The 14199-nt window shown below is 37.9% G+C and overlaps 1 protein-coding gene across 1 annotated transcript; it reads left to right on the forward strand.

Annotated features, from left to right (window-relative positions):
• Positions 1-66: 66 nt before the first annotated feature.
• LOC134202801 (uncharacterized) lies at positions 67-5199 on the forward strand. Its single transcript, XM_062677796.1, has 2 exons — positions 67-2187; positions 5119-5199. The coding sequence occupies exons 1-2, from the start codon at positions 67-69 to the stop codon at positions 5197-5199; spliced, it is 2202 nt and encodes a 733-aa protein (XP_062533780.1).
• Positions 5200-14199: the final 9000 nt, after the last annotated feature.

Raw genomic sequence — 14199 nt, forward strand, 5'->3', positions numbered from 1 at the left:
TACTACGGTGACGTATGGTAGAAACCGGCCCCATTCCTTGCCACTAGGACATTGAAGCAACTAGCGATGGATGAGCAAGCACGCTACCCGATGGCGGCCAAAGCGGCAACGGAAGATGTTTATATGGACGATGTTCTAAGTGGCGCGGATAACCCAGAGGAAGCATTAGAGATGCGAATTCAATTGGACGAAATGACACAGAGAGGTGGATTCCGTTTGAGAAAATGGGCGTCAAACTGCCCATTGGTGCTGCGGGGCATACCAGAGACAGACTTAGCGATAGTGAAGGTAGAAGGAGTAGAGCTAGATCCTGACCCAGCTGTAAGAACTCTAGGGCTAGTATGGCATCCAGGAGCAGATGTCCTGAAATTCCGTTTCAAGATTCCCGAGACAAGCAGAACCGAGATTTTGTCAAAGCGAAGAGTTCTGTCAGTCATTGCGACACTATTCGATCCGTTAGGTCTGATAGGACCAGTAATCACATCAGCAAAAGTATTTATGCAGCTGTTATGGTGCTTGGAAGACGAGAAAGGAAGAAAATTAGATTGGGACCAGCCATTACCATCTGTTGTGGATACCGAGTGGCGTAATTTCCAAGCACAGCTGCCACAACTGAACAAACTGGTTATCGATCGCTGTGTGATCCAGCCAAAAGCAGCAAATGTAGAGCTGCATATATTTTGTGATGCATCAGTGCAAGCATACGGTGCTTGTGCTTACACAAGAAGCGTGAGTTCGTCTGGAAATGTTAAGGTGGTGTTACTGACGTCAAAATCCAAGGTGGCACCATTAAAGTGCCAATCCATTCCAAGGTTGGAACTATGCGGAGCATTATTGGCAGCGCAGCTTTCAGAAAGGATCCTGGAAGCGATTAAGATGGATGTGGAAGTGTTTTTCTGGACAGATTCAACTTGTGTCTTGCAGTGGATAAAAGCTGTCCCATCAACATGGACAACCTTTGTGGCCAACCGCGTGGCAAAAATTCAAGGATTGTCGGAGAAGCGAATCTGGCGTCACGTTTCCGGAAATCTGAACCCTGCTGACTTAATTTCCCGTGGGGTTAAACCGGACCAACTTAAAGGGTGCAGCCTCTGGTGGAAAGGTCCGCCTTGGCTCTGGACTGATAAAGATACCTGGCCAAATCAAGGCAACTCGCTAATATCAGAGGAAGTGGCCAAAGAAGGTCGTCGAACGACAGCTCACTGCACAAATCAACAGGAAGACTTCAGTAGCTGGTACGTACAGAAATTCTCAAATTTCACGGATCTGGTGAGATGTACTGCTTACTGGCTACGATTGATGGATATCTTGAGGAAAGTTGAACCTACCAAGCGACGATACGGTGTGCTCCAAGTATCAGAACTACGGGAAGCTGAATATGTGGTCATTCGTCGTATGCAACAAAACGTGTTCAATGGGGAGTGGAAGGTACTTTCGGCAGGTGGTACGGTAGCCAGGAGCTCGCCATTACGCTGGTTTCATCCTAGGCTGTCACAGGACAAACTTATTCGTGTTGGAGGTCGATTAGAACATTCATCAGAACGTGAAGGTACCAAGCATCCGATTGTCCTACCAGCAAGGCATCCGTTCACCAAAAGGCTTTTGGAACACTATCATCATAAATTACTTCATGCAGGACCACAGCTGCTACTGGGTGCAATTAGATTACAATATTGGCCACTAGGCGGCCGCAGTGTGGCAAGAGAAGTAGTGCACCAATGTATCCGATGTTTCCGAGTAAAACCGAAGACAGTTGAACAGTTCATGGGAGAACTTCCAGCGGCTCGTGTAACTGTATCAAGACCATTCTCCAACACCGGTGTGGATTATTTCGGTCCGGTATACGTTCGGCTGACACCGCGTAGAGCTGCTGTGAAGGCGTATGTGGCAGTATTTATCTGTATGTGTACCAAGGCGGTGCATCTCGAGTTGGTAACGGATCTGTCAACCGAAAGATTCATTCAAGCATTACGCAGGTTCATTGGTAGACGAGGAAGGGTTACTGATCTCTATTCGGATAATGGAACCAACTTTGTCGGTGCCCGTAATCAGATGAAGCAATTGTTTGTGCTACTAAAAAGCAGAGAACATCACGAGGCGGTAGCTAGGGAATGCACCAAGGATGAAATTCAGTGGCACTTCAATCCTCCGAGTGCTCCACACTTCGGAGGTCTTTGGGAGGCAGCAGTGAGATCTGCGAAATTCCATTTGCTCAGAGTTCTTGGAGAGCAAGTGCTGACATTTGAAGATATGAACACACTTTTAGTACAAGTTGAAGCTTGTTTAAATTCAAGGCCGTTGACTGCAATGTCAGACGACCCGAACGATTTGGAACCTTTAACCCCAGGACATTTCCTGATTGGAGCCTCGTTGCATCAACTACCAGACCGGGATTTTTCATCAGTTCCAATAAATAGGCTTTCCCAGATTCAGGTGACACAAAAAAAATTGCAGGAGTTCTGGAAAAGATGGCGGCGAGAGTACTTGGCACAATTACAAGGCAGAACGAAGCGTTGGCGTCCAGCAGTCCCAATATCAATAGGCCAACTAATTGTCATTCGTGAAGATAACGTGCCAGCAATCAGGTGGAAAATGGGAAGAATAGTAAAGGTACATCCGGGACAGGACGGTGTGGTAAGAGTTGCTACAGTAAGGACAGCAACAGGAACTTTGGATAGACCCATTGAGAAGTTGTGTATCCTTCCATCATCGGCTCAGAATGACAACAACAACCAATAGTGGAACAGGCGACCCGTCCACCGGTGCACGAGAGGTTTCTTTTCTTTTCTTTTTCAGAAATCCCAGTTATTTCAGGGCGGGCGGAATGTCTAAGAATGGTAAAATCAATCAACGCACCCCTCGTGTGAAGCAGGAAAGGGCGAAAATGTGTGACGATATCTACGACGGATTTTTTTTGGTAACGATTGACAACTAGGCTACCCCAGATTGATTAGGATTAACAAAATTGGAAACAACCTACCGGATCAGACGGAATCTGAATCCAAGTTTTAAATGGAATTTGACCCTAATATATGTCTAAGTTAGAATAAATAAATGTAGTTTTACGTCAAATAAAGTGTAGTTGTAGTGCAGAGAAATGTAACGTGTAATGATTGTATAAATAAATTGTGTTAAGTGTAATAGATGTTGTGTTGTGGACAATACCTGGAGTAAATCCCACCGAAACACCCACGGATATAAATATCAACGACGTCCAAGTCCACCTAAAATAGGAGTCCACCTCAGCTACCAGGAATTATCACCCAACCACGTAAATACAGTCCACGTCGGAAGGAGAAAAGAACCAGTTCCCAAACAGTGATATTATTAGTTTTCATCTACAGGCATGTTGAATTGATTTGAGGGGTGCATTTTGGTTCATCTTCTGTAATTTTCTTTGAATTGATATTAATTCCATGTACTTCGTTGCATATGAATGTACTTTCACTGGCCATAGACTAATCAGCTCCAATAGACAAATGAATCATTTTCCTTCCTTGTTTTTTCCTATTCACATTTGGCTTTGTAATTCTATGTAATTTGTTGTTGACATCATAATTGCTCTTTGTTGCTTGTTGAGGAAAAAAACTTTTCAAGAAAAATTCAGTATTTCAATGAACAGAAAAAAAGCATTTAAGGTACACTGGGGGAAGTGGAAAAGGAAAAATCGATAGTGCATGTTTGAATTAGTGTAAAACCAGTTTAAATGATTTAAATGCGTTCATTCAAAATGGGCTATCAAAAACAGTCAATTTTGCACCAACTGTGCGGTAATTCATACCATTTTGGTCGCTTAAAATTTATAGAAATAGATTTTAAAATTAGGAGTTGTTTTTCCACTTACCCTAGTGGGATGGGGTAAGTGGAAAACCCATGTTACCTTGACCTTCAATAGTGATGAGTAGTTACATATAACTAAAATCAATACGATAATTGCTCTGAGTATCTTTTGTGGAATAATTTCATTACCTTAACGGAATAGATCCTCAAAAAATTCTCGTTATAGCTAGGGGAGGGCTGGTTTTGCCTTCTCGATCACTTAGTGTACGTAAAGTCTATATGTTCGCCCCAAAGATGAACTTTTTAAAGGAAAAATGGGACTTACATGGTCATAAACTAATCAACTTGGTTTAACGAATTGAGCTGATGTCTGTATGTGCGTGTTTGTATGTATGTGTGTGCGCAAAGCACGTACAAAATTATCAGCTATTCTTAAGCATTTGTCCTTAACCAATTTGTTCGCAAAAAAAATGCATTCAACGGCGAAACTTGTTATGAATAAAAATTAATGTGAATTATACAATATATTTACCTATAAGTGCTATTTTTAACTTTCTTATACATTTTTTTCATATGTAAAACATGTGAAAGGCATCAATACCGATAGGTGGATTTATCAGGCATTTTCACATTTATATGAGTCCAATCACCACTGGAATCACAATGATAACAAAGAAGGAACATATTAAGATTCACAGCTATCGAAATAAACCCTGGAGGGAAGAAAAAAATTACGTAATTAGAATATTATCCACTTCCCCCGCAGTGTTTGAAACCTGGGGTAAGTGTAAAATCTTTAAATTATTTGCTTTCTTGGTACAAACCACTATCAATTGAATGGGTTTAGTTTAATTGTATTATGATGGTCACCTGTGATATAAATTCACTTGAAAAAAGAACAATTGGTGCAAATGAGAATTGATTTTATGAATGCAAAAATCAACTTTTCGCGAAACCTAAAATTACAGTTCTAGCGTTAACCGTGTTAGTGTATGTATTATACAAATTTCAACATAGTATTAGTGTGAGCATCAAAGTATATTCTTGCATAATGTTATGATGTTGTAAAAACTGTAAAGTATGTACAATTCCAATTTTTCGAGTCGATTTTTACACTTACCCCCTTTTTCCACTTCCCCCAGTGTACCTTATTTAAATTCTCTTTCAAAGCGATCTTCGAATATTTGTGATTCACTTGAGACTCTTCTAAAAACATATCACTAAAAAATTCCGCACAGTTGTTAGGCACATAAACATAAAACAAATAAAATATTATGGCACCTTATCTAATCGCTGTATCATAAATTTCCACATCCACCCATCCGAATTGTATTAAAGGTCTGTGAATCATCATCATCGCCGTCATCCAGCGATATAACGGCAGCAGCAGCAGCAGCTCAGTATCCGTCATCCCGCTAGAATCATTCATCAAAATCAGAGCTCGCGTATGTTGTTTGATTTGATGCATTCAACCGCAGCGCAGCGCAGCACAGCTACCAGGAGGAATGGCGAGCTTCCAAACGGTGCGCCATTCCAACTCCGCCCCAGTCAACAACGGGCAGCGCTATAATTCCTCGTAATATTTTAATAATAATAAATGACTCCACAAATAGAGGAATCGTTGCAATTTAACTTCCCAGCACGACCGGACCAACTTCGACGTCGAAACGGCCTTTTGCGCGATTCAGTTCTCCCGGTTCTTTTTTTGCTGAACCCTCGCTCACTCCGGAGGCATTTATTTTCACGATATCAAGATTCATTAGACGGATTATCATAATTGTCATCGAAATGGCAGTTGACGGCAGTTCGCGTCCGCAGCCCGGGGTTCACCAAAAGTGAACCTCCTCGCTTCTTGGGCGTCAGTTGGGTTTGCCGTTTGCCTCTATTTGAATGGAAATTGCTTGTTTGCTTCGAGGCAGTTTCCTGCGCGTGTTGGACACGTAAAGTTTCGACGTAGGCTCTCAGGCATATTTGAGAAGATAAGCCTCGATCAATTTTATTAATGTTCTCCCGTGCCTGTTTTCAGAGATTAAAAATCAACCATTAGAGCGGATCGAATTTCGTCGTCATCGTCGAACAAATTGAACTCGTTAAATTTGCATCATCCGCTCGATAGGCTCGTAACTTTTTATTTAATAAGTTGAAAGTTTGTCGTGTGAATTTGAAGTAGGTACTGGAGAGCATTCGCTGGAATTTTGGTTTATTCAATGAGCTCAAAAAAACTCGTTATGCTTACTAGGAAAATCAGGACAAAATCTGTGACATTGAGACGGCTATCAAATTGTGATAATCGGAAAGTTGAATCTTAGAAGGCTTAATGGGTTATTCATTTAATTTATTTAGCTAACATTTAAACAGATAACACTGAATCAACAATTTGACGCCACAATACACGGTTCGAGGCCACAAATCTCTATCTTTGATTGCGCCCCACGATTGCTAAATCATTCTGTACCTGGTCAGCCCACCTCGCTCGCTGCGCTTCATACCTTCTTTTACTTGTCGGATCGGAAACGAACACCATCTTTGCAAGGTTGCTGTCCGGCATTCTTGCAACATGCCCTGCCCATCATTTCCTTCCAGCTTAAGCGACCTTTTGAATACTGGGTTCGCCGTAGAGCTGAGCGAGCTCGTGGTTCATCCTTCGCCGCAATCACCGGTCTTATAAGCTTTTTGTACATGAGACGTTAGGGTGTGAATCTTTTTGACCGCAGTTTCTTCTGGAGCCCATAGTAGACCCGGCTCCCACAAGTGATGCGCCTTCATATTTTATGACTAACATTATTATCAGCCGTTAGCAAGTATCCAAAGTAGACGAATCCGTCGACTACCTCGAAAGTGAAAGCTTGTTCACCTTACACGAAAAGCACGCACACAAAATATGGGTTTGCCGAAATCGCTCTCGATAGATAACGAACAACAATAAAAGAGATAAAAACCTCTTCGAATCATAACAAGCCATGAAAACAAAACTATCGCACTTGTATACAAGTTGGAAAAATACTGATTCGGATAGGCGGCCCCCCATTTTCTTCTGAAAATGCTTTAGAAATTCTTTCCACTTCAGGAATTCCCTCCAGTGACAATCAAGAATATTATACCTTTTTTTTCATTTTCCTGGGATTCTCTCGGAAACTCCTCTGGAAAGGCCTTGGTAAATTCATCCATAAATTCCTTCCGAACTTTCTTTTCCTTTTAGTAAAATCATATGAAATTCCTGCTGGAATTATCCCGAATATTTTGTTGAAGATTTTTTTTCGGGAAATTTGCTAAAGAATGAAAAAGGAGATCCTAACGGAAGTTTCGGGTGGGTTTTGAATGGAAATATCTAAGCATATGCGGTATTTCGAAAAATTTCGTTTCAGGGCATTCGAAACGAAATTCCGCGGAATTTCGCGGAATTTTAGTATGGCAAAACTTGATTTTCTGATTCCGTTTCGTACCGTTTAATTTCAAAAATTTCGACGGAAAAATCATGCTTTTAACGAAATTAAACGGAATTTCGCGGAATTTCGAAATGAATTTTTATATTTTCAATTTTCATATCATAAAAAAATTGGCTGCGCCGCTCAATAAAGCCATTCAAACTTTGAATAGAGTTTTTTATACATATACAAATTCTTTCACTAAATCTCACCACGCAATACAATTCTGTATTTTCAACAGAAACACATTTAGCTTTCCACTTAAAATTTCTTCAATGTTTTGTTGAAAGTGTTCAAGTATAAAACGTGATGCATAGCTGCATGCATGCATAATAGGGTGTCTCAAAAAACACTTTTTCAAATTTTTTGATATGCCGCCCTTTTATTCGGTTCTATTTGATGCCCTGATGCTCTGGACAAAATTTCAGCCAAATCGGTCAACGTTTGGGCGGTGCTAAACTCGTTGGAAGTTTATATGGAAAAATGTATGCAGAAACATCCCAAAACAGTGATTTGCAGTTGGACGGCACAATTTACGATCAAGAACCATAATACTCATTCAGTTCCTGTAAAATAAAATACAGAATGTTATGCTGAAAGCCGAGAGAAGATTAGAGTTTATTAGGCAAAGATATTAGCATTTTACTGGAGTGTTGTAGGGGTGAATTTATTTCTTTTCAAAGGTAAAAGAAACGAAATTTGCTCAAACCCCACTTCACAGAAATGCTAATAACTTAGCCGGGCAAACTCTAATCTTCTCGCGGTTTTCAGCATACCATTCTGTATTAAATTCTCCATGATCTGAATGAATATCATAGTTCTTCATCGTACGTTGTGTCGTCCAACTGCAATTCACTGTTTTTGGATGTTTCTGCATAAATTTTTGCATATAAACTTCCAACAAATTCAGCAATGAAATTTTGTCCAGAGCATCACGGCATCAAATAGAACCGATTAAGAGGGCGGCCCATCAAAAAAATTGAAAAAAGTTTTTCCCATACTAATTTGAGCCACCCTAATGCATAACTGATCATATATTTTGTGGAAAATCATGACGAATGAGCCGCCGCACGATATATTCTGGAGTTAAACGGAAATGTCCCCTTTTACGGGTGGGGGCACCTCATAGGATTCAAGAGTGGCCATTGTGGTCACTTATCGATTTCGAGCGCATTATCATCTATTTTGTGGAAAATCATGACGAAAGAGCCGCCTCACGGCATATTTTGGTGCTAAAACGGAAATGCCCCCTCCTGCGGGTTCCCCGGGGGCACCTTGCATGTACCAGGAGCGGCCGCTTTTGACGGAAGCCCTCTCATTGACCATACATTACCGGTTTAAGAGAATCTTTGAAGAATTAGCGATCGAAAGGCATATGTATATGGAGCGATTTTTATGCTCCCCTTATATGACCGACAAGGTCCCCGTGAAAGTCGTTTCCCGGTAGCCATTGTTTCCAGAACCAGCATATCACCACGTAGCCACAAAATTGATGAGTTTATCTTTTGAACGGTATATAAACTTTGTAATTCGGTTATAATTCGACTGTTTTATAAGCATTTACATTTCTGGGTCAATATGACTTTTTTTGTGGGGTCGTTCCTGTTGCACCTTAAAATACTTTTTTCATGTCAGATGCTTCATATCCACAAAATATTGAAAGTAAAGAAATTTCAGAACGATCGGATTATCAGGTGAAAAGTTATTCTACTTTGAAGTTTCGTTTTGGGTCATATTGACCCCAACATCTTACTAAGGTTAAGCTAGCAACTCCCTATGACATTTGGGTAACAATATCTTACTTTAAAAATATTAAACAAAATTAATTTTCTTTTATTCGTATTTTTTTATTTTTTTTTTGCATTATGTATGTAATGCAAAAAAACCATTCAATAAAAATTCCGCGGAAAAAAATAATTTCGTTACGTTTCGTAAAATTTCGAATCAAATGGACCTCAATTTCGTTTCGAAGTATCGGAAGTAAATCTGAATTTCGTTTCGTTTCGTTTCGAACTAACAATAGCATTTATAATATCGTTTCGTTTCGTCATGAAAAAAATGTGTTATCGCATACCCTTAGACATTTCCAAGGAATCTCCAGATGAAATTTTTTAAGGAGCTCTTTTAAATAATTTCAGAAGGATTCCTAAAGGAATTTCTGAAGGAATTCCTAAGTGAAATTTCAAGGAATTCCAAGAAATTCTTACAAGAGTTTCAGAAGGGATTTTCTGAGGAATTACTGGAAGCATTTGTTTGCGTTCAAAAATTGTTTATGCAATTTCTTTAAAAACTTTGACGGATTTCCTTAACAAAGAAATTCATAACGGAACTCATAAAAAGAATTCTTCTTAAAAAGTTCCGGAAGGTTTTCCTGAAACCATTTCCATAGACATTCTTAAAGGAATTTCTGAAGGGTTTTCCGTAGGAATTCAAAAAAATCTAATCGATCTATTTTTTTATTGGATAATTTTATTCCTAAAGTATTTTTCGAAGGAATTTCTAAATGAATTTCCGAAGAAATTCCTAGAGAAAAAGAATTTTCTGAAGGAATTCCCGAAAAAAAATTGGAAGATTCCTTCGGAAATTCTTTTAAAACTCTAAGAAGGAATTTAAAAAAAAATGGATGGTCATTCTGAAATTCTTTTACAAACTCTTTTAGGAATCACTTCATAAATTCTTTTGGAAAATCCTTCCTGATGTTCCTTCAAGAATACCTACGCAATTTGTTTTAGGGATACCTTCGAAAATTCTTCTATTCCTTCCGATGTTTCTTTGGGAATGCCTTTGGAAATTTCTTTAGGATATTCTTCAGAAATCGATTAAGGAATTTCTTCGGAATATATTTTAGGAATTCTGCTGGTACGTTCACAATAAATCCCATCGGAAACTCTAGGAAGCAATTCTTAGAATACCTTCGAAATTTCCTTCAGGAATTTCTCCAGATCTCCACGAATTCTTTAGAAAATTCTTATAGGAATTCCATCGGTTATTCTAGATTTTTGGAGATTCATTTTGAAATTCCTTCGGAATTTCCTTTGAGCATTACTTGGGAAATTTAATTTTTCAAATTTTTTTGGGAATTACTTAGAGAATCCTTTCGAATTTCCTTTAGAAACCTCTACGAAATCTCATTTAGAAATTTCTATTTCATTCTTCAATAATTTTCCGGAAGAATTCTTTCAACAAATTTTCCGGAATAATTCCTGCAGGAATTTTGAAAGAAATATTACATTGTTTTACCAAAGGAATTTCTGAAGAAACATATAAAGGCCTTTCGGGAGGTTCTACGGAAGAATCCTTGGAGGAATAATCAAATGAACTACTGCGGGAATTTTATGAATTATTCCTGGAGGAGTACCCGAAAGAATTTCTGAAGGATTTTCTGGAGAAATTTTTGAAGAAATTCCGGCAGGAGTTTCCAAATGTATTTCAGGACGATTTTCAAAATGTATTCTTGAATAAATTTACAAAGAACTTTTGAAGGCATCCAAGAAAAAACTTCCAATGGAATACCTACTGGAATTTTTATATAAACTTCTAGATTAATACAGGAATTCATTCGCAAATTACTTCAGAAACTTTCACAAGAATTCCGTCAGGGACATCTGAAGGAATTCCTTCGGAAATTCTTGCGAAAATCCGGACAGTAGTAAAACAAAACCCTGTTTTGAATCTGGAAATAAGACTTAATATACAAAAAAAACCCAAAATATCGGGATTACAGTCGATCCAACATCATACTTCCTCAGATTCTCAATAATTTCTTAGGAATACTCTTCAGGAGTTGCTTCGGAAGTTTCTCAAAAAAATTCTTGGATAATCACTCAGGTGATATTTCTTGAATTTGGAGGCTCTGAATTTGGGGCGGTAAGACGCGCGGCTACAAAGCAAGACCATGCTGAGGCTGGCTGGGTTCGATTCCCGGTGCCGGTCTAGACAATTTTCGGATTGGAAATTGTCTCGACTTCCCTGGGCATAAAAGTATCATCGTGCTAGCCTCATGATATACGAATGCAAAAATGGTAACCTGGCTTAGAAACCTCGCCGTTAATAACTGTGGAAGTGCTTAATGAACACTAAGCTGCGAGGCGGCTCTGTCCCAGTGTGGGGATGTAATGCCAATAAGAAGAAGAAGAAGAAGATAATTTCTTGAATTTATCCAAAAGTTCGTTTGGAATATAATCCAGATGTTTTTTTTTCGTAAAAAGATACCCCCGGGAATCATTTCGATCCAGAAGATCTTTCATGCATACCTTCAAAAATTCCTCCAGGAAATCCATCGTAAATTACTCTAAGTAATCCATCGGGAATTCCTCCAGTGATTCATTACTAAATTCCACAAAGTCTTCAAAAATCCTCAGTACATAAATCTAGAAACACCTTCTGAAATTCCTTCAGTAATTCTTTCAAAAATTTCTTCCGCGGAATTACTTTCAGGAATTATCAAACACATTCCTAAAGAAATTTTCAAAGGAACTTGATTTTTTTAATTCCTCTGTAAATTCCCTCAGGGATTTCAGGGATTCTTCCAGAAAATTCTCAGGAAATTACTTTGGCGATAGATACAGAAATTATATTGGTACGTATCAAGACATTTTTTCGAAAATTCAAAGAAGGAATTCTAGGAATTCCTTCATATTTTCCCTAAAGAATTCCTTCGAAAATTTCTTTAAGAAAATCTTTATTTTTAATCTCTAAAGAACACTTGCATCTTGAAAATTTCTCAATAGATTCCTTCGAAATTTTCATAACGATTTTTTTAAAAGAATTGCTTTGAAAGCTCCTTTGGAAATTTGGTCGGAATTCCAACGGAAATTGTACGGAAATAAAATAGCAAATTGTATCAGGGAAACCTTCTGAAATTCCCCCAGGAAATTCAGCTTTTGAAATTCTTGCGGAAATTGGATTAGGAGTTCGTTCGAACGTTCTTTTAGAAATTGTTCTAGCAATTATTTTAGGAATTTCTTAATGAAATTCTTCCAGTAATTCCTTTAGAGATCTCTCTAGGAAGGTGATAGAATTCTTGGAAATCCTTCAGAATTCCTTCTAATCTTCATTCAGGAATCCCCTTGGACATTCCTCCGTGAATTTAATTAGATATTCCTTGAGACCCTCGGATATTCCTTCTTTTTTTTTGCGGAAATCACTTACGAATTTTTTAGCAATCATTTGGAAATTTCTTTAAGAATTCTTTCCGAAATTTCATCTGAACATTCCTTTTAAATTTCCATTAGAAACTCTGGAAATTTTTATTAGTATTTCCTATTTCATTCTTCAATAAATTTTCGAAAAATTTACAACTAAATTTCTGGAATAATTCCTGCGGGACTTTTGGAAGAAATTTCGTATGGTTTTACTAACATGATTTCCGCAAGATTTCTTGGAGGATGTTTACAAGGAATTTCCGGATAAATTTTCAAAGGTTTTCCCAGAGAATTTCCTGGAGAAATGTCAAAAGGAATTCCTGGCGTAATCCATTGGGGGAGTTTTTGAAAGAATTTTTGAAGGATTTTCCAAAACATATGCCGTAGAATAATCCTAAATCAATTTCTGAAAAAAATTCCTAAAGAATTTTCTAATGAAATTTCGGAAGGATTTCTTCTAAAGTAATTTTCGAAGGTATTCCTAAAACAATTTCAACAATTCCTGAAGGAATATCCGAATTTTAATTTTAATTTCAAACGAATTCCTACAGGAATCCTCAAAGGAATTTCTAAAAGAATTTCTGATGGAATTCCTAAACGAAATTTTCTAGATTACTAAATTTTCTTAGATTACCTTTGACCTTTGAATTTACCCACCCATTTCGGTTTTCTACTGAATTAATAATAAATTAATCGATGATTTTGGTGCTGGCATCAAAAACGCGGCCGCTTTGCAGACCCCTGAAAAATATGGCTTTTAACCCTTTATAAGGCAGTGGCAACTATATTGCCACCAACAAATAATATGTTTTTCTATTTATTAACAAAAGCTCTACTTATTATTTCACATGTAGTGACTTTATTTGCTTCCTAGTAACACCCCAGATGAATTTAAGCCATCAAAAAATTTAAATGTCAATTTGAGAACAGTTTTTTTTACGAACAGATCGTAAGTTTCGAGTGGAAGAAGGATTTTCAGTTATAATTCGTTAAAAAACGACAAAGATATATTTTTCCCGTTGGTATTAATTATTTTGAATCTCCTGTGTTAGATTATTACGTGATTAGCGTGAAAAAAGCTTTGCCTTTCTGTATATTTGGTTTTTGGATTTTTGACGAAATTGTGTTTTTTCCCAAGGGTCCCCCCTTGGAAGAAAAACAGCGAAAAAAATTTTTTTTCACTTATAATGCGTTTTCTGACTAGGACTCTTCACCAAAAAATGTAACGTACCTTGATTTGACTGGTTCTACGTAAAACCAAATTTTTTAAAATCTTTTTATATTTTTGTTGTTGCTTGCCGGGCAGTGGCAACTATATTGCCACCAATGTTGTCCCGCTTCCCGGGCAGTGGCAACTTTATTGCCACCAATGTTTTACCGCTTGGCCAGCAGTGGCAACTACAGGCATACCTCGATTATATGGACTTTTTCGATGCAAAAAAGTCCATATAATCGAATTTTCCATATAATTGAAGCACATTTTTTTTCTCGAAATTTGTGTTACACGATGAAATAAGTCTTGAAAGTTGAAAGAAAATATCCATATATTGCCTCACAGTCTAATCCGCATGTTTGGGCTCATTTTATGATAACTCAGTAGATTATGATTTTCTATAAGAACGTAACATTTTTTCCAGCCGCTTGTTTCTAAGATTACATTAGTAATGAAGACTTCGCCCAGCTCAATGTAGCACACTAATATACTTATTCACGAATTCTAACTACAGTGCCTTCCTGTTTCAGCAACAAAGCAAACACTGAGTGGTCGAGAGAGGTATATGTTAGATTCAAAAATTGGCTTTATATAGAAGGACTGACACTTGTCCTCTTTTTATTTGATCGCAGCAAAT

This window comes from Armigeres subalbatus, unplaced genomic scaffold (assembly GCF_024139115.2).
Source record: "Armigeres subalbatus isolate Guangzhou_Male unplaced genomic scaffold, GZ_Asu_2 Contig1420, whole genome shotgun sequence".
NCBI lineage: Eukaryota > Metazoa > Arthropoda > Insecta > Diptera > Culicidae > Armigeres > Armigeres subalbatus.

Bases quoted from the DNA above. Each gene is read 5' to 3' on its own strand.
- LOC134202801 (XM_062677796.1), top strand. From the start codon at position 67: ATGGATGAGCAAGCACGCTACCCGATGGCGGCCAAAGCGGCAACGGAA. The intron at 2,188-5,118 runs GTGAGATCTGCG...ATTGTATTAAAG, and splicing joins GAGGTCTTTGGGAGGCAGCA to GTCTGTGAATCATCATCATC.